At 35.8% G+C, this 20,387-nt stretch overlaps 3 protein-coding genes across 5 annotated transcripts; 2 read left to right on the forward strand and 1 right to left on the reverse strand.

The window, feature by feature from the left end:
- Positions 1–13,065: 13,065 nt before the first annotated feature.
- On the reverse strand, positions 13,066–16,598 carry LOC113317484 (probable E3 ubiquitin-protein ligase LUL3). 3 transcript variants are annotated; one of them, XM_026565608.1, is made up of 3 exons: positions 15,355–16,592; positions 13,991–14,458; positions 13,066–13,278 (listed from the first exon to the last, which is right to left on the reverse strand). In XM_026565608.1, the coding sequence occupies exons 2-3, from the start codon at positions 14,411–14,413 to the stop codon at positions 13,195–13,197; spliced, it is 507 nt and encodes a 168-aa protein (XP_026421393.1). In that variant the 5' UTR covers positions 14,414–14,458; positions 15,355–16,592; the 3' UTR covers positions 13,066–13,194. The 3 variants fall into 3 exon arrangements, with proteins under 3 accessions (XP_026421393.1, XP_026421391.1, XP_026421392.1); XM_026565606.1 differs by lacking the exon at positions 13,066–13,278 and having other exon boundaries at positions 14,348–14,458; positions 15,355–16,596; XM_026565607.1 differs by lacking the exons at positions 13,066–13,278; positions 13,991–14,458 and adding an exon at positions 14,841–15,098 and having other exon boundaries at positions 15,355–16,598.
- On the forward strand, positions 16,533–17,819 carry LOC113315846. The gene is made up of 2 exons (XM_026564096.1): positions 16,533–16,667; positions 17,101–17,819. The coding sequence occupies exons 1-2, from the start codon at positions 16,646–16,648 to the stop codon at positions 17,817–17,819; spliced, it is 741 nt and encodes a 246-aa protein (XP_026419881.1). The 5' UTR covers positions 16,533–16,645.
- Positions 17,820–18,261: 442 nt separating this feature from the next.
- Positions 18,262–19,780, forward strand: LOC113315847. The gene is made up of 4 exons (XM_026564097.1): positions 18,262–18,298; positions 18,730–19,003; positions 19,240–19,398; positions 19,453–19,780. The coding sequence occupies exons 1-4, from the start codon at positions 18,262–18,264 to the stop codon at positions 19,778–19,780; spliced, it is 798 nt and encodes a 265-aa protein (XP_026419882.1).
- Positions 19,781–20,387: the final 607 nt, after the last annotated feature.

Raw genomic sequence — 20,387 nt, forward strand, 5'->3', positions numbered from 1 at the left:
GAATGACTTTCCTGTTAAGCTCGTTACCCTATAGGTCTCTTTCTAGTCAAAATTTTAGGCTTAGGTTCGCGTTTGGTTTCGTTTTCCTAAGGCGGGAAAGAAGGGAACGGTGATGAAATCCGAACCCTTATCTTATATGGCCAATTCTTACCCTTTACTAGAAATTTAAAGCAGACGGTTCAGTCCTTAACATCTAATCACCTTAAGGCATACAGTAAACCCGCTTGCAGGAGATTCGCGGGTGTTTCGAAAGACTTACCTCCCATACCAGACGGGTGATGAACCGCTGAAGTCGACTCGGACCACTGACTCCGGTGTCAGTGTGCGAACCCGAGGGGCCGAGACGATATCGTAATCGTCGTCCTTCCTTGCAAACAGTTTGTATTTAAGGGTACCCTTCCGTAAGGTTAAAAAAAAAAAGTCCAAAGTTCACAGTCCCAAGTCCAAAGTAAAGTGCAAAAATAAAATTACAATATTTCCTAATACAATTCAAAAAAAAAAATCTAAAAAAAAATAAAAAATTAAAGAAAATAATAAAACTAAATCCTAAAAAAATTATTTGTCTTCTTTTTTTCTTTTCTTTTAGCTTTAAGCTTCGTTCCAAGTCCTTAGTATCCAACTTCAAACCTGCAAATCAAAGACACACCCAAAGAAACGTAAAAAGGAACAAATGAAAATAATAATAAAAAAAAATCTAAAAATGCTACCTAAACACAAATCCGCGTCGGCGGCGCCAAAAATTTGATGATTTTTCAAAAGTTGTTGTGTGATAGTGGTAAAAAAGATTCGTTTCAGATTTATGAAGGAAATAATTTTTAGATTTAATAAAAATAAAGAAAATTAATTTTCAAAGAGTGATGTCAAGATTTAAAATGGACTAAGGCTCCGGATTCACTATTACTTCAAGTTGATTGGTTACAAAAATATTTCATAATTATTATCTAGCTCTTTTTCCATTAAATCACTTATTAATCTATAAGGTGTCCAAATATTAAATTGTAATCCTTAAGCATGATTTATCAAAGAATTAATTCTAAGCATAAAACATCAAACTGATTCACAACTAATTAAGAAAACCATTTTTATCTCTTTTTTTTATTGATCCAAGTGAATTAAATAAAATAAATAATTAAGAAATTATAAAAAGAATTTACCAATCAAATATTAGTGAATAGCTCCTCCGTCGCCTCAGTCACCAGGTATTTTAGCCGCTCATCATGTTGGAAAACCTCTCAAAATATTTCATTGATGCTCACAAGTGTTTTACAAATGATGAAAAGGAAAATAATTGAGTAAATCGGGTGTTTGCAACACTTATAATTGTTGCAGAACACTGTTACAGAAACGATAGAAATAAACTGCTGCTGACGGTAATTCTAAGACCATCACGTGTTAGTCGTTATCACTGTTGAAGAACGATTGTCCTGGTTTGTCCGTTCTTCGTGTTCTTCAATGGCAGCAGCAGCAACAGAAATTTTCCTGTAACTTGATTTTCTCGCTCTGTTAATGCTCTATACTTCTCCCAAACTCTCCATCCCCTCTATGCTAACCCAAGAGTTATATTTATACACCTTTGGACCAAGCATTAATCCAAAAAATCTTCCCATTACTCGGCAGTGAATGAAAATATTCCCAAGAAATTTTCTTTCCATGCACGCGTCTGCTGGCTTGTTTTAACCTCTCCAAAATCTTCATAGGATGTACCCAAAGCAAACAGAATATCTTTTACCCATCTGGTCACGTAACTTCTATAATTGGAACCAAACAGGACCCGTAATAACTCATGGCTCTGTTTTGCCGAGAACAAATTATCCAGCCCAATCTGCTTCGTGAAATCACTTGCACTAGCCATGTTTAGCTTAATCACGTTCAGCCCAACTGTTTCTAGCGATTGAATCTCTTCAAATCTGCTCCAAAATTCGAGTCCAAAATTATCCAGTGAATATGCATGAAATAACCAGTTTTCCCGCCAAAATTCTGTTTTGAATTTGGTAAGAAAACTGACCTCCCCCTAATCTAGTTATGGTGTCCCTTTAGCACATGCCCCTCATGGGGTTCCCCTTATCCAAAGTGAGAGTCTGAATAACACTTTTCCTCCTGGGAGCTTTTACCAAGTTTTCGAGCCGAATTTTCCAAAAAATGTTTATTTTCCAAAGGTGCCTACAAACATATAAAACACCAAAATTAGTACAAACTCGAGTGCCAACAATATACAGTATTGAGATCAAATTAGACACAAAAATGTGTCTATCACTTCCACAACACAAGATCTGAATAACCTAACTGACATTAATGTTGTACATGTTCCAATTGATGATCATTCAGTAGATCCCATCTCATTGGTTCCTCGTGAATTAGTGAATAATTGCTATCTCCAGTGCATTCTCTTAGAAATACAAGAGATAGCGTCAAGTTAAGTAGTGCTAAGATTGAATTTTTGTAGAAAATATCCACGCAAGAAGCTGAACAAGATATCGAGGAAATTGTAATAAAAGTTGCCAATAAAACCAAAGTGATGCTACTGTCCCTAGTAATAATGTTGTTAATGATGTGAATCATATTTCCTTGAAATGAACTCACTGGGCAGATTTATCTGAAGAGGAAGGTGAAATTTAGGCTGTGTTTGATAACAGAGAAAGGAAATAATTTCATGGAAAGTGATTCTATGGAATCAGCTTCCTGAGGGAGGCAAGGAAAGACCTTCCATGGAATTCCATGAAATTAAGTTTGAAACATATTTTAGACCACGTTTTTTTTTTACAGTTCCATGGAAATAAATTTTGAGCGAATGACTGAAAACATGTTATTTCAATGGAAAGATGGCTAATTTCATGGAATTCACTCATATCAAACACAAAATCATTCCCAAGAACCAAGAAACAAACAATGAATCTCCTCTCTAAGTTATTCGTGATGGCTAGTGTTGATAAAATAGATTTAACAGTCTATCCATGTATACAAATTAAACTTATTATGATGAATATTCAATTTTTTCAGCATCCCCTGTATTGGAGGAGGGACTATGCCCCTTCTTCCTTATCAGATGGTTTTCAATCTGTCTTTTATAGTTTAAAGAAGAAAAATATTAAACCACAGCTGATAATTTACTTAAAAGGCTCCTGAATATTTTTTTTTTGGATGAAAGCCTTATGTAATTTCTCGTTTCCTCAATTCTTTTTATTTTTATTTTTTTTATTTCTGCTTTTTCTTTCTTCATAAGGTTCTGGCTTTATGCCCCCCTTATATTTTTCTTTTTTTTCTTCTTTTCTTAGTTAGTTCTTTAGCTTATAAGAAAAAAAGGTGAGGAAGACTCAAATTGCAGTTGAATTTCAAATATCTCTCTCCAACTTTCCTAATAAGTACTTAAGTGTTATTCGGAAACCAAGCGGAGTTGAGAGCTGTAATGTTTGAGGATTTATTGAGATGCTTCAAAACAAGTTGGTTAGCTAGAAATAAAATCTTTGTATTTTAAGGCAGACTTGTTATGCGAAATCGGTATTATGCAACATACCCATTTATAACATGTCCACGTATAAGTAGTGGCCTATTGGAATGATTAAACTTTGTGAAAGGATCATAAGAAACTTCCTTTAGTCTGGTGACCCCTCTAAGAGAAAAATATTGCTTTGACCTGGGATGAAGTTTGTGCTCTCATTGTTGAAGGTAAATTGGTTATCAAAATGCCTAATGTTATTAACAATGCTTTATGGGTGGGAAAATATGTTCCCACCCCATAGTGGGGAAGGAAAAATGGCAAATTGGATAAGCAAAGGCTTAAATCTAACAATTTTACCATTCCATCTCAAGTGAGTCAATCGCCTCAACTTAAGGCAGTCGGTTGAAACTTAGGTGATTGGACAAATCTAGGCCGAGACTCAGCTCAGGTTATGGCGATCGACCTATAGGTTGGACCGATAACGACTAGCTCATCTGACAGATCTTAGTTTTTCATCTATAAATCCAATCATTTTCAATTCCAAAATCACAGCTTCTCCACATTTTACACCCATAATTTTCGAATAATACGCTCAATCGTATATGAATCTTGTGGAGTTCACCGTAGATGAAGATTTCTCTTATTGTAGAAACTTTTTAGTATGTTATCCGGCTAAGGGTGCAGAAGGAAGAAAAAATGGTTTAGTGAGTATAAGTTATTGGAGGAGGATTTACGAAAACTTCTGCACTGATATAGGTAACTCGAATTGTTAGAGCACTGCTCGGTCAAAATCGCAAGTTTTGTTATCTCAAGCATGTTGCCAATATTAGTTGCACAAAACTATATCTTGATTTCAAATATGCTAAAGTCAAGTCTCAGAATAGGATTATAGCATGGTAAATTGAGTATCAGATATCACTAAATAACCCTCGAAGATCGAAAGTTGAAGATCAAACAAAGACGTACATTTGGATAATTTCATCGACAAAGAGGTATGTGAAGAGTGAACCACCTTATTTACTCACGACATTACCATTTTATCTTATGAGATTAATTCTTATGATTTTACTAGATTTAATCCTGCATTAAATAAATTTTCAATCAAGCTTGTCTTGATAACTCTCTCGAAATATGATTCAAGCAATGGATGTTTATAGGTCCTTAACAATCTTGGTTAAGAACAATTTATTGTTCATGAACTATTTTTGTTTCAAGTCGATCATTTGGAAATTTCCCAAGAAATGATATTTATTATAATTGGTGATTGTCAATGTTTCAAACTGCAAAAAGATAGTTTTTAGAACTTATTGAAATTATGGACAAAGGGTAATCACGCATACCCAATACACGTACCCTAGTGATCTGAGTTCCGGAATAGGGTAGGTTCGCATACCTAGTATACGTACCCTAAGGTTCTAAGTCTGTGAACGAGTATGAGTACCCCTGGGATCTGAGTTCGCGAATGGCTATGGGTACACATACCCAGTACGTGTAGCCCAATAACATGAGTTCACGAACTGGTCCATAGGTATGCATACCCATACACATACCTACCCGGTACGAAACTAAGCAGATGCTCATAAACTATTTCACAAACATGTTTGGAATTGCTACAATTCTCATAAATACTTCTAAGACAACTTTGTTCAATAGTCACTCTATCTTTGTGAATCATTTTCTAAGTCTTGAGTGTTAATGCACACGACTTACGCTTGAGTGGAAAAGATATATTTTCCGATACGAACTATCATTGCACATAGTTTCAGAACCTTGGACCATAGTGTATATTCTTTTGTGCATTTGTAAGGCAAACTTTTCACATGCTTACATTAATTCATAATAAGAATTTTATCTAAAATTTTTAAAATATTTGCTTGGATATCAAGTTATCTTAGATTTAATCCAAAGCTACCTAAAGCCTTGAAAATCTATAAATAAAGATACTCATGCAACAAGAATTTTTTATCGCTTGCACTTCTGTGTCCTATCGCCCTCTAAAATCCTATGTTTCCTTTGAGAAACATAAGTAGGTTACACCTTAAAGACTTAACTTAGGGACTCGTGAATCTAGGTCCGACTATCTTTTACCTGATATTTTGTGTATCCTGATCTTGGTATTATTGATCTTCGAGATTCTTGCTATCTCAGATCAGGAACGACATAGATAAAAATCATGAAATTCTCTTCGTCTCGGACTTTGTGATTCCTCAAGATAGATATCTAAATTCTTATTTGATTTATTTGGATTGTTCTTGAGAGGTGGTTAGTAATCCAGGATTTTCATCTAACTGAGCGTCAGTGTTCCGATTTCGTGAAGTTTGCTGGACTCTGTCTATCACAAACAGATTTCCAAACCTAGATCAAAAGGGAAATCAAATAGGCTTATCTGTTAGAGGAAGGTTGGTATCAGAAGTCTTCACTTAGTTTGAAACAACTCTTAGGTTGTAAAGGATGTCGGCTAGAGGAATCAATTGTGTAAAGCCTTGCCAGGTTCAAGAGACGTAAGGAGCACGGCTGCAGCTGCATTGCTTGGAGGGTAAATTCGGCCTCATATACATTCAAGTACAATGTCTGATAGTAGGCTAGTGTTGGTAGGGGATTATTACAATTTAGTGTTCCAAACTAGACGAGGTCTCATGTTTTTATGCAGTGGTAGTTTTTCTCATTACCAAAACTTCTGGTGTCTTGTATTTTTCCTTTTCCGTATTTTTTTAATCTTTATAATAGGAATAACATAAGTAGTACGTAATCAATCTAGGTAGTTTAAGTCCTTATTAATTGTGATTAATAACGAGACTTGTTCTTGTTGAATTCATATCTCGATAGATAGATTACAAGTTTCATACTTGTAAGAATTCAGATCCTCTTAATTTGGATACGTCTAGATTAATCTTGGAATTATTTTATAAGATCGTCCAAGAACTCTTCGACACAATAAGTTTCATAGAGTTCTTAGTCTATACATATTGATTGTAGAAGAGATAAGAGAAAAACTTTATATACATATTGTTCAAGGATCTTTAATTTAGATTTACTTGCAATTGTATTTTTCCATACAGGTTGCCGAACAAAAAATTTGGTAGTATACTTGGTACCCTTTTGTTTTCACGAATAACCGTAACGTAGCTCGGTTCTTATGTCAATTTATATGTGAAGAAAACAAATTAAAGAAGTCGATATCGACTTAGGGGTGAAACCAATAGTTAAGTTGCATTGCGAGCTCAAGAGAAATGATTAAGGTAGGAAGGAATAAATTTTGCTTACAAATCTCATTACACAATTCTTAAGGAGTTTTTCATAGCTCATATGGGATATTAAAAAGTACACATACTGCTCAAGCAAGTCGTTTATGGAGTTGTTATAAAATTTAATTAAATGTACTTTAAATTTAATATTACTTTCTTTTTTAAATAAGTCAGTTTTAGTTAAACGTAATGTTTTACATAAACATACTTAATCTCACCTCAATTACAAATATTAAATTAAACTTCATGCATTTACATAATAAGTATGATTGTAACTATTCACCCTACTACAATTCTTGTCATACGTGCCTTCATGCATCATATTTCCAAACCCTTGATATGATCCTCCAGCTTGAGATCCTTCACCTTGATTTCCGAATCATTGATGTAATCCTTGAACTTGATATCCTTCAGAATCAAATAATTTTTTATAATCTTGAAACCTTGAGGATTTTGTTGAATGGGTTGATGATATTGATCAAATTATTGCACTCGACGATGGGTTTCTCTTTGCATAATGTTAGGTTGTGAGTCTGGCACTATATCTCGGGATTGGGAAGTTCCAGTATAAATTTAAAATTTAGGACTGAAGTTTATGCTCTTTCCCATTTTGCGTATTTCTTGTCAGTACAGACGCCTAGTTTCCAAATCTCTTACTTCTGTTTGATTATATTATTTTATCAATTTTTCATAATTTTCCAATGTTCCTGAATTAGAATTAGGGCGGTCAAGGCCAATTTGAATGATCTGACGCTCCCCAGTAAGAGTAAATGACTCAATCTCTCACCTTAATTCTGGCAAATTAGACCTAGCCGATGAAGAAGATAGTCCTCTTGAAGCAGCCGATGAAAAAAGAATCTCATGTTGAAGGACAAGTAGTGAACGATTGAATCATCAACGGTGGATGTGTTGGACAAGGAATTTTCGGTAATGCAGTACCCGTTACAGAACAATTCAATCTATAGATGTGTAACACTTCTCGACCAATTATCGACTCTATAATATATTCAAACCATTTGTCGTATGCGTCTTTGACATAAGGGGTGAACAACGTGTCATACTTTTTCCAGCCTTTTATCTCCAGTCTTGTGTATTCCGCTGCAATGATGATAGCTAAACAATGAAGCTTTTTTGGCTTCCCAACTTTAAAATAGTGATCTAGTACATCTTTCCCGAAAGTAATAAACGAAATGACACTATATAACACAAGGTGCTGGAGTGAAAAGTCTTTGATCCCTTGGGAAACCCCACGACTAATCTCCTCAAACTTTTCATACGACATCCAATTGAAAGTATATTTTTTGCTTTTAATATAATAATGTGTTGATATCTCCACACATATATATTATTTACCTCTGCAGTGTTTTGCTTTTTATCCAATTACTGCTATTATACCTTATTGATGATTGGGAAATTTCTTTCTTATAGTTTAAAAGAGTTAGTAGGCCAACGCAAAAATATGTGTACCACAAAAGTTGAAAGTAAACGTCATACAATTGGTTACTTGCTAAAAAATAATTAACTGAATATAAGACAAAAGATATGTATTGTTATATTTACCTCAAGAATGCCCCAGAGATCTTGGATGCTTGAGGAACCCAATGAAGCGACAACGAACAAATGTACAACTTGGCTAATATAGTGGAATCCCTATCATAAGCAAGAGCAACCTCCATATATCGTAACGCCTCTAGCCATCTTACTTGAGCACTAGTGTTTGAGGTGTGTAAAATTCATGCACCAAGTAACCATAATATGAATACCTTAGAAATTTATGTATCCGCTTCAGGGTCGTCATATATCTATATATGTATCCAATTCAGGGTCATTATTGTGTATATTGTGGTATAAAATTCTTTCAAACCGGAATTAAGAATTCCACCACCTCTTAAGTTCTTGTGTGTTTGCATCTCTTATTGCGACAAAGTACCGCGGAAGTTCATACTTTTATTTATCTTCTACCAACCAACATTTTTGGTCAAACGGAACATCATGTCCCAAATCACAAGGTATCCCAAGTATGAAGAACATATCTAATGGTGTTGCGCCTGTAAAAATGTTAACATTGTTAATTGCATCTTCGTATTGATTGCATGTAAACTATAAATCAAAATAATTTACATACCTATTTCGAAATCTTCAAAATGAAACATGTGTCTTGTATAGTATACCAACGACGTAAAACCAATACGAACAACAATTTCTTTTGATGTTTCTTCGCATCAATATGGTACAAAATAAACCAAGAAAATTTATCGACAATAATTTTAGCACCATGAGATTGCTTTGCATAAACTTTTTTAACTTCGTACTAACATCCTTTTGGTTTTTAAGAACCGCTATCTCGCTCAACTTTTCTAGACCGATGACCTTGAGCTCTGGATAATTCTGGGACGAAAATTGATTCAGATTGTTCTCTTGATCCGAACTTTTTTGAGTCGTCAGTATAGGTAGACCACGTTTGTTCACAAGTGGTTTTTGATTTCTCCTCCGCCTAATATCTTGAGACTGAGACATTTCTACTGAGAAATTTAGAGAAATAAAATAAAAATTAGATTGACTATGATGGGATAAAAATTGTAGAGAAGATTGAATTTGGTGTGAGTTGAATGTTTGAATAGGGTTGAAAAACATAGTCATTTTTTGGATGTTGGGAAATAGTCGTTGTCGTTGGAACTTAAGATGACCATAGAAGTTATTCTATGATCGTCTCATGCATCTCCGAGAAGCTCCTTTCCCACTGTGAGAGGTCAAACTTGCCCATCCACGTGGATAATCAAATATGCAAAATTTTCCAAGTCCCACTAGACTTGCTCTTAATGAAGCTTCCATGAAAGATTACGACTTCATAGGATGAGATGGCTAGATTCTTGCATGCAAAATTCATTGCAAAAATAGGTGAGTGGATTACTTATTACAAGCAATCCTCAATTAGGGTTGGCATTAAATGAGTAATGTACGATTTGAAGATTCACCTCAAGATTCATGGTTGAAAGCAAAGTTAGTATTTTGTGCGGAATGACGTAAGGATCAAGGATGTTGCCTTATGTGATCTTTATCATGATAATGAATTTATGACATAGATTATAGACATGAAGGTTGCTGACTTAATTCACAAAGGAGAATATAGGATCCTTGGTTATATGCTAGATTTCTTTTTAATCAATGGATAGCTTGATTTGAGTTTTTAGTAGAGATAAGAAAAATCTGGAGTGGGGGCTATGAATGAAGCTTTTTTCATGTAAATCAGCAGCTAATATGACTAGGAATCAATTTCCTGTGTTGCCTTAGACAAAAAAGGTGAAGTGTTCTAGCTTATGTCACCACTTTAGAGGTGTATGTTCTTATGATGATAATACGAGAATGAGGTATTAATTTAGCTTTTAGATGTTATTTTTGTGGTAACGTTGGAGAATTAAATAATCACTTACTTTGGTTCTGTAATTTCTTATACATTGTTTGGAGGTGGCTTGAGGATATATTCTTATTTCTTACTCCTTTTTTCGAAGATATGTTGGATTTTGCAAGACTTAAATGCAGAGCTGTGAAAGAAATGTGGTTGGTAGCTGCATTGGTCACTATGCAGGAGTTGTGGTTTTTAAGAAACAAAATTATAGTTGAGAATACTGCTCCTAATTTAGTGGAAGAAAGAAAGATTATTCATTTCACTATAGAATGTGATATTAGAATTAGGAAGAAATGTGGAATACAACTTATGGTTTACAAGTGCTGAGAAACTTTGGTCTAAGTAGAAAGACCAAGTGTTAAGGAAATCAATTTTAATTATATTTATTAATAAAAATCAATTGCTGTGACGGAACATCTAAAAGTAATCATGGAACCGTATGGTTTGGTTTTGTTTGTAAAAATCATATTGATGGTTTTGTCTTTGGTTGTTCTGGTGGTTTAGGCATTGCCACTAATTATCTTGCACAAGTTATGGCAGGGATTTTTGCAGGAGAATAGACTACTGTGAATAGCGTGAGGTTATGGCAGTTATAACAACTTTTTAGTCTGGTAATATTCCTCAAAGCATCCACAATGGACGAGCATAATTAAAAATTTGGTCCACAAACCTACCACAGTGGAACGAAGTAAAGATTAAAAACCAGAGTAAAACCAAATATCAGACTAAATTTGGTCTGAAATCCGGACCAAAACTATATTAGGTCGCGCGGAAATTTAAAGTACGTTCCATAGCAGGCGCACATATAACTTTCGTTTGATGTGAGGCTGATATATAATTTACGTGCGTTTAGTGAGGTGTAACTTTAAATTACGTTTTAATGAGGCCCATTTATAAAATTTGCCTGATGGGGCATGAATTATACACCCGTCCGTTGACAGGCGAACTTATAATATTCGCTCAATTCCAACATTTCATAATGTGCAGCAAGCACTGTGATGGATGAAAAGATTAGGGGGGAAACTTAATTGACATCTGATTTGTGGCGCCCATTAACCTACCAAACTCCAACCTGTTACATATAATCTTCATATGATGTATCAAAGAGCAACTGAGCTCCCTACTAACCAAAGTTTGCAATCATTGACCTTTTCTTGGTTATTTGCGGTGACATAACCTTCCGCCCCATTAGGAGTAAGTATAAAGTCCGTCTCTCAGTGGGGAGTGAATTAGGAGTGAATTATACGCCCGCGCCACAACATGCGTTAATTTGATTTACGCCCCACAATAGGCGTAATTATATATACGCCCCAAACAAACGCAGATTATACCAACGCCCCACAGCAAACGAACATTATATTTGCGCTCGACCAAATATGCTCCTCTACCATAGCGTAGCACCACTGAGTAAACCCATTTTTTTTAGTTTTATTTGGTTTTTGGTCTTTGGTTATGCTCACACCACTGCAGTTACTCTTATAAGAGCGTCCACAATGGACGAGTAAAAAGTGGACTAAAACCATATTTGGTCAAAATTCCAATCACAGTGGGCTGGAGTAAAACTAATTTTGGTCAGATTTTTCTTGATTTCAGAGTATATTTGGTCCTGAAGATGGAGTAAAACCAAATATAGTGGGGCGGACATTAAAAGTGTGTGATGACAGGCGTAAATACTATCTACGTTTGTAGCGGGGCGTAAGTTGAATGTAAGTTTAATGTCCGTCCCATGATCAGGCGTTCATTAAAAATCCGCTTCATACCGGACGCAAGTTTAATGTCCGCTCCATAATCCCATCAGGCGTAACTTAAAGATGCGTCCCATCAGGCGTAACTTAAAGATGCTCTCCATCATTCACTCAATTTCTTGCGGACATTAAAACTACGTCTGACTATAATTTGCTCCACCATCGTTGTGTTCAAACACCCCCAATTTTAGTTTTTGGTCTGGTTTTTGGTTTTAGTATAGCCGTACCATTGTGGACGCTCTAACCGAAAATGCTTTATACCCCCATCCCCTTTTCCCCAAATCCTTTACCCTGTGACATGTCACACTCCCACTGGTGGTTCCCATTCAGCTAGGAAGCCGTCGTGGGACTTCTAGATGTAAGGTTTAGACGCAGGCACGTCATCGAAAAAATGGAGGCAAATGGTAGGGTACGTAGCAGTATCCTTAGAGCATCTCCAATGGGAACTTGGTGTGAATCCTACATGTAACCTTTTTTTCACGGATGTGAAGCCAAAATTCCCTTAATTTAAGAAGGTGAAATAAATTCATCTCCAACCATAACACTTTTAACTTATTTTGTGCAAAATCTATCGGTTGTAAATAATTAAGTAGTTAATCCTAACCTTAGATATTGGTGATTAGGATATTCACGTCCTCTAAGACAACCTCTAAAACTAGAGGATGACTTTCAGGATGTCTAAATGACTACCATCCACGTAATCTTCACATTCTCTTTTAACATTGCCGTTGGAGAAAGATTTTTGTCAAAAACTAGATAAATCCGTTGAAGATTTTTGTCAAAAAATCCAACATCAAAAAATTTTTGTCAAAAAATCCAACCTCAAAAACTAGATTTTTGTCAACTTCCTTAATAAGAAGTTGAGGATGTGCCGTTGGAGATGCTCTTATAACAGCGGTGTGGTGATTAATTATGGGATTAGACCTCCATTCATGACAAGTCTGGATTTGTTTTTGGTTTTTGTTGCAAGGGTGGCGGGTGGTTTTTCAATTGTTTATGTTTTGGATGTCGTGTACTCTTGTGAATGTGCGGTTTTGTTGTAATTGTTGGTTTCCTCTTTCAGAAGATTGGGCGTCTATTGCAAAATATCTGACCGAGCGAGAAAAGAGTTCGTCAGATTGCGGGTCTACATATGAGCACCAGGTTAAAAATCTGGTTAAACCTCGAAACAGTTTCACTACTTCCATCCCAAATTGGTGATTGCTATGCCAGAAGATGCTGTTGGAACATCACAAACAGGTAGACCTCCAGAACCATTTTACAGCTTCCATCCCAAATTGGTGACTGCTATGCTAAAAGATGCTCTTGGAGCATCACAAACAGGTAGACCTCGACAACAATTTCACAACTTCGTCTCTGCAACTACTTTTGCATGCATTTACTCATTCTCTTTGAAAAAGTCTCCATTAGACAGACATCCATTATACAAGCTAAATTTAGACATCCCTGCTTAATTAAATTGGAAAATAAGTCCACCGGTGTATCAAATATAACATATAAATTAAAAGACAAACATAGAGTAAGTTTAGAAAATCACATTATGCAATAACACAGCCCATAAATGGTTAAATCTCAAATCGAGTAAGCAAGGGAAATATAAGATGCTATATACACCGATGTTTAAAATATAGTGGAGCTCATTTCTCATTTGCCTGTTTAACTGGTTAAAATATCGATGCCAGGGTCCTGAGTGCAGGTGAGATGCATCTAAGATTCTCTATCAAGAATGGTTTATACAGAAGCAATTTAGTCATCTCTAACGTGGCCATCAACCTATCATAGGCATCATCGTTCCCTGTGAAACCCATCTACGCCAAACTAATGCTATTTGAACACATATTTATATTTCACATAGATGACCACAGGAATCATGAATATAGTATGTATTAGTCAGACAATTTCGGTTCAAGTGAAACATAAAAAGAGGGACCATAGCGGTCCTTTTTCACTGTAATGGCACATGCCTATCAATAACCACAGCGAGCTGTCAGCTTATTAGGTTCTAAAATGGGGTTCATTCATCATAACTTTGGGGTGGATATGGTAATGTAGAAACTTCATTTCTAGAATATTTTTGCAACAAAGACTAATAAAGATAATGAGCAGCCAAATTGAAGGCTTAGCTAATATGCTAAAAGTGCGATATGAGTGCACTCACCATATGTCGACAAGGCAAAACAGCTGTATCTTTTGGTTCAGACATGCATATAACACACCTCTTCCCTGGTTCACTGTCATCAAATCCTACTTCTGTTGAGTTACTGATTCCATAAATTTCACGCAACTCATAGCGAGCATTACCAACCCATAATATTTGCTTAATTACTTTCACTTGGAAATTGGGTTCATCATTGTTCTTCTCTAGGATGGCTTGAGTGATCTGTGCACTAGATAATGCATGCTCAGGCTCTACATCTGAAGGCAAGGATGCCTCGGCAAAAATAACAAGAGGAAATACGTCTTCACTTGGTGACGATTTTGCCAGATCATCCAGCTCAAAAAAACCTAGGTCAATGCCGGTTCCTGATGGTTGATGAAACTTCTGGCCCCTGCCCTTCTGAAATGGGATTCTCACTGGCATATACACTTCAGGATAAAGTGGAGTGAACCTACACTTTTCACCTTCCTTGGAAAAGCAAATGATGCGGAAAATGTCATTTAAGGAAACAAACGGAAAAAATAACATTAGTGCCATAGACGTGAGGCCCATATCTAAGTGGACTAACTCCACTATTGACAAGAAGTTTTTAAGGAGAAAGTAAAACCAACAGAACAAGCATACAAGGATAAGATATAATTGAACCCGACTCAAAATTTTGTTTTACAATCAAAGTTTAAAACTTGGCGAAGCTGCATAAAATGTCAGAAACAAATTGCAAATTGACCTAATAATGTCAGTTTCTGTTCTGTAACTCGACGATCTGTCAGTAGCCATTCATCTCAGAAACCTCCCCCACAACCACCATAGTTAAAGAGCCAATCAATTATTCCCTACAAGTTACCACTGGTACGAAAACAACTATGTATAATGATTTCATTAAGTTAGACAACATAGATAGAAAATGAATGCAAATCGAGCCAACAGAGTTGTAGCTCTTCCGAGATCCAACAATCTTTCAGCAGACATTCATCTCATTCCTCAGGTCTTTGCAGTCTTCTTTGTTCATTCCATTTAAAACAACAAACTATGAAATTTTACTTCATTGATTCCTTCTCATTAAACTTCATCAAACTTCAGAATCCACAGTGTAGTGTACAGTCCGCAGCTAAAGTTTTATCACAGCAAATATTGATACTTAGAGTACATATCAAGTTTATAACTTAGTAACTAGTGTCAAGTGTATGAACCCACATTGCTTCAACAACTAACCCATATGGATTTTCCTTTCCCAATCAGAAATTCGGCCTAAATATTAAAACATACTTCTTATCAACCAATCACAAACACATACATTCCAATTCACCCATTAAACAAAAATCCATATTACAGTAATGAACGAAAATGTGATAAAATCACCATACCTGCCATCAACCAAGGCATCAAAAGTGAAAGAAACCAAATGAGAATCCAGATTCTTCTCATCAATTTGAATCTTAATAGAACCTTTACGTACATTAACATAATTCTTAATCTTCTTTGCCATTTGATGATCCAGATAAGGAGGTGGTGGTGGTAATGTCATTTGAGGTTGTGGAACCATAACAGGTCTAAATCCATTCCGCCCATTACCTTCATTCACCAAATAAGGTTGGTGGTAATTGACAGGACCCATCAGTTGCCCACAATGAGCATGCCCACTAGAAAACTGGTAGTAATATGGGTAAGAAGGTGGTGGTGGCGGTAATGGTGGAGGAAATGAGGGGGGTGCAGGATACGAACCATTTCCTCCTGTAAAAACGTAACTTGGTGGTGGACCTTGGGGTGGAGGAGGAGGGAAAAGAGGAGATGGGTCTGAAGAAGAGAAGAATTGAGATGGGTTTTGAAAGAAGTCATTGTTTCTTCTTCTACTACCACTCCATGAAATTCCCATGTGAGCGGGTTGTCAGAGAGAAACAAAAGTGAGGAGTTCTTCAGATCAAAGAAGGACAGTAACAACAAAATCAACATGACTTTGCAAGCAAGAGTTATCATTGTTTTGTGGAAAATGAAGGTAAAAGTGGGTTTTGGTGTGTGGTTGAAGAAAGTTGGATCTCACTTTCTTTTGCTTTCCTCTGTTTGAGAATCCAAGAAGCATTCGGGATTTCATCGATGAAACTTACGAGTTGGCGGGTAAACAAGGGGTAGGGTGAACCCCGAACCCCAAAGTCCAAACCTTAACCCGACCGATTTAGTAGAAATTGACGTTTGGTCCTAAAATTACTGGGCATAGGACGCTTTAGTCCATCCATCTGAAGCCCACTACAGTTTAGTCCAAAAAAAACCCGTCCAAAACAGATTAGTCCAAACATGGACGAGTTAGTCCAAAACCACGGACGAGTCTCGATTTTGCGAGTTTCCCATATACCATAATTACCCTTGAACGATTCCTGTTATATAAAGCCTGATTTTGAAATCGAAATTTTTGGATCTGAAACTTGAATTCAAAACAGGATGCAACTCTGAGATGATTTGGTAGGCGATTTAACATTTTCAGAGAGGATTTGATCGTTTCTTCATCATATCTCAACTCAGGTTACGTTCGAGTGTGTTCTAGAGTCGAAAATTCTTAATCTCAGATTTGAAGAAACCACAGGGTGTGAGATAGATCGTTCCAGGTTTTAATTCGGAGGTGATTTAACAGATTTTAGGAGCTTAAATTGGATTTGATTGCTAATGGAGCAGAGTTCAGCCTCAGGTTAGTTTTCTTTTGGTTGTAATTTAATCTAATTTTCAGTTTTTCTGATTTTATGAGTTGATGATATCAATTCGTATGATCGCGAGTTGATATTTTGTTATATACTAGCTTTTGATTCTCGTGATGATGATGATTTACTGTTAATACTAGATAAATTCGATTTTTGTTTACTGTTGTTTGATGTTGATTTTTTAGTTTTATGATGCATGATATGAAATCAAACTGATACTAGATCCTAGTCTTCTATTTTATTCAATTATGTGTTCCAGTAAGATTCTGGAGCTTAATTGATGGAGTATTTTTATCTAGGTTTATTGTTACTTGATGTTTTTGGCTTTGATTAAATGTGTACTTTCATGTACACTGTTTACTTTTTAGGTTGTATGAAATTGAAGCTTCAAATGATTTTAATCATTTCCTTTGTAATATGTAGGGATACCAAAGAATCCTGACAAGTTTATTAATGATGTTTTGAATCATGGTGAGCATTCTGCGGTTTTTCGTGTTAATACTAAAATAACCATAGAAGAATTGAAGCATTTAGCATGCAAGCAGTGGAGGTCTTTGTCCCCTGGGAGTATATGTTTCAGCTATATGGACAATGCTCAAGTAGTTTTTGTGACAGATGATATACAACTACAAATCTTAATTGGTTTCATGATTCTTATTGATAATGAAGATGTGTATTTGCGTGTGGGTATGATTCCGAATCATACTTCTCGTTCTAAGTCTGGTTGTAGCAGAAGTTCTGGTTCTAAGTCTGGTTGCAGCAGTAGTTCTGGTTCTTGTTCTAAGTCTTCTTGTGAAACTGAAAGTCCTAAGATGGTAAGGGTGTTAGATCATGATGCAGACAAGGGGAAGCCTCTTATTATCGATGAATGGAATTATGTATTTGACGAGATTGGTAGAGAATTCATGGGTGGTGTTAAAGCTATTAGGATTGCTCTCGATAAGTACAAGATGGCTACTGGTCACAAGATTGTTCTTCTTAAAAATGACACAACTCGTTTTACTGCAAAATACGAAGAAGATGGTTGTGCTTGGAGGATTCACTTTGGGCCTGTGAATGGTGATACTTCTCGGTTCGTGATGAAAGATTCTAACGCTCACAAGTTAGTGGTTTTCATACTAGTCCACATTACTTATGTTTAGGCTTTTTGTTTTTATGTCCATAGTGGTGGACATAGTTGTGCATCTCATATATGTAGATTTGTTTTAGGTGTACATTGGGGTGCACTGTACTTGTTGTACTCTTAAAATACATGTTCTTGCTTGGTTTGTGTGTATGTTCATAGTGTTGGTTTTGAGATCTTTATTAGGTGTAAATTGTGGTGCACATTACTTATTCCAGTTTTTTTTTTTTTTTTTTTTTTTTTTTTTTTTTTTTTTTTTTTTGGTAGTTGTGGTGTTGGTTTGAGGTTGAAGAGTCCTGCGGTGACAACCAAGTTAGTCAAGCATTTGATCACTGACAATATACAAGGTGATCCTAGATTAAAACCCAGACAGATCATTTCACTTTTCAAGAAAACTTATGGGTCCAATATTAAGTATCACCATGCCCGTAGAGGGAAACAAGCTGTATTTGAAGAACAATATGGCGATGATGAGAAGTCGTATAGTGATTTTACTTGGTATGTCAAAGCAATTGAAGAAACTAATCCCGATAGCTATGTGAGGTTTGAAGTTGAGGATGGAACCAATAGATTTCAGAGGATATTTGTTTGTTACGGTGCTTGCAAGCATAGCTATAGGTATCTCAGGCCCATGATTTACTTGGACGCTACTTTCCTTACTGGTAGATACAGGGGTACTCTAATGGCTGCAACATGTATCAACGGAAACAATGAGTTTTACCCATTTTCTTTTGCTATTGTTTCTTCTGAAAACAAAGATAATTGGTTTTGGTTTCTGTAGAATCTTCAAAAACTTGTCGATGGCCGTCCGATTGTTTTCCTTAGTGATCGTGGAGAAGGACTTTTGCAGGGCATTCCAAAATATTTTCCTAATTCACATCACATCTATTGATTTTACCACATCAAATGCAATCTCCTCATTGGATCAGGTGATGCGAATTCGAAGCCCGTTCTTGATTTGTTTTACAAAGCTGCGTACTCTTACACACCAGCGAACTTTGAAGAAGCTTTGCGGGGCATGCATGCAATTGGATGTGGGCATGTTGCTAACTATATCAGGACTATTCCAAAGGGGAAATGGGAAAATGCATTTTTCCCTGTATGCAGATATGGTGATCACTCTTCAACTCTTGATGAGTCCTTCAACAACTGGGTTCTTCCTTTCAAAAAGTTGCTTGCTTTTGTTCTTCTCGATGCGATAGGGTGAGTTTTATGTTTAGTTTTTTATTTATGTAAGTCTGTCTACATTGTTTTCATACATGGATTTGCTTTGATCTGTAGATACTTGTACACATGTTTTTATCTGTGAATCTGCAACTGTGTGTACATTGCTGTACACATGGATTTCCTTAATGTGTACATTGTTGTACACATGTTTTATCTGTATTCCTTTTTGGATCATGTTTTTTATTTTATGTTTTGTGTTTTTATTATGTTAGTTTGAAGGTTATGGAGAAGATATCTGAGAGAAGGATACTAGGTCTAGAAACTTTCAACACTTGGCTCACTCCTGAATATGAGGCTTTACTAAAGGAAAACATTGACATTGGTCGTACTTGGACTGTTGTTCAGTCTATGGAAATATTGTATGAAGTCAGGTCTCCCCGGACTCATTCTGTAGATCTATTGCAGAAAACTTGTACATGTCACAGGTGGCGAGTTAATGGTTTTCCTTGTGCCCATGCTTGTGCTTCCATTCAAGCTACGAGAGAAGACATCTATTCATTTGTTGAGACATACTTCACCACCGAATGGTACAACAGGACATACCAGCACATCATCTTGCCAATCCCCAATTATGACAAGCCGAAGTCTTATGATCCTAGTGATAGGGTTATTGTTCCTATTCCTGTTCCTCCACCGGGTAGACGAAGAAAAAATCGCATCAAGAATGCATATGAGAAGCAAAAGAGGGCTATGATGTGCACAAAGTGCTTCACTCTTGGTCACCACAACAGAACTACCTGCCCCATGATTTGATGATTTTTACTATGTTTCATTTGTTCAAAAGATTCTATGACTTTTGGTAATGTCTTTTCAATTTTCTTTTGGCGTGGATAATTAGTGCCAGGACATGTGTACCATTATGTACACCTTCCTGTAAACTTCAGTTTTTCTTACCTGTCTTTTTACAGGTGTACCTCTATGTACACCTTGGTGTACAATGGATGCTTCTAGTCTATTTTTCTTATTAGTATTATATGTTTTCAGATATGTATAATTAGTAATTACTTTTGCTATTTAGAACCATTATGTACACCTTCTAAACATTTTATGCTCTATCAGTAACTGTGTACCATTATGTACACCTTATAAACATTTTCAATTTTTATACTTTTGATCAAGTATAAAAATCTGTCAGTATATGTGTACCATTATGTACACCTTCTAAATATTTTCTGCTATTGTAACATTAATATTGAAACTAACATTTTCCGCTCTTGTAACATTAACAGTAACTGTGCACAATCAAGTACACCTTAATATTTCAAAACCTGGTGAATGAGATAAGTCAAAAACTTGTAACATTAATATTGAAACTAATAAAAATATATTAATTCAAGGTCTTTATATTAGTGATAAGTCA

The sequence above is a fragment of the Papaver somniferum genome, chromosome 10, assembly GCF_003573695.1.
Source record: "Papaver somniferum cultivar HN1 chromosome 10, ASM357369v1, whole genome shotgun sequence".
In the NCBI taxonomy this organism is placed as follows: Eukaryota; Viridiplantae; Streptophyta; class Magnoliopsida; order Ranunculales; family Papaveraceae; genus Papaver; species Papaver somniferum.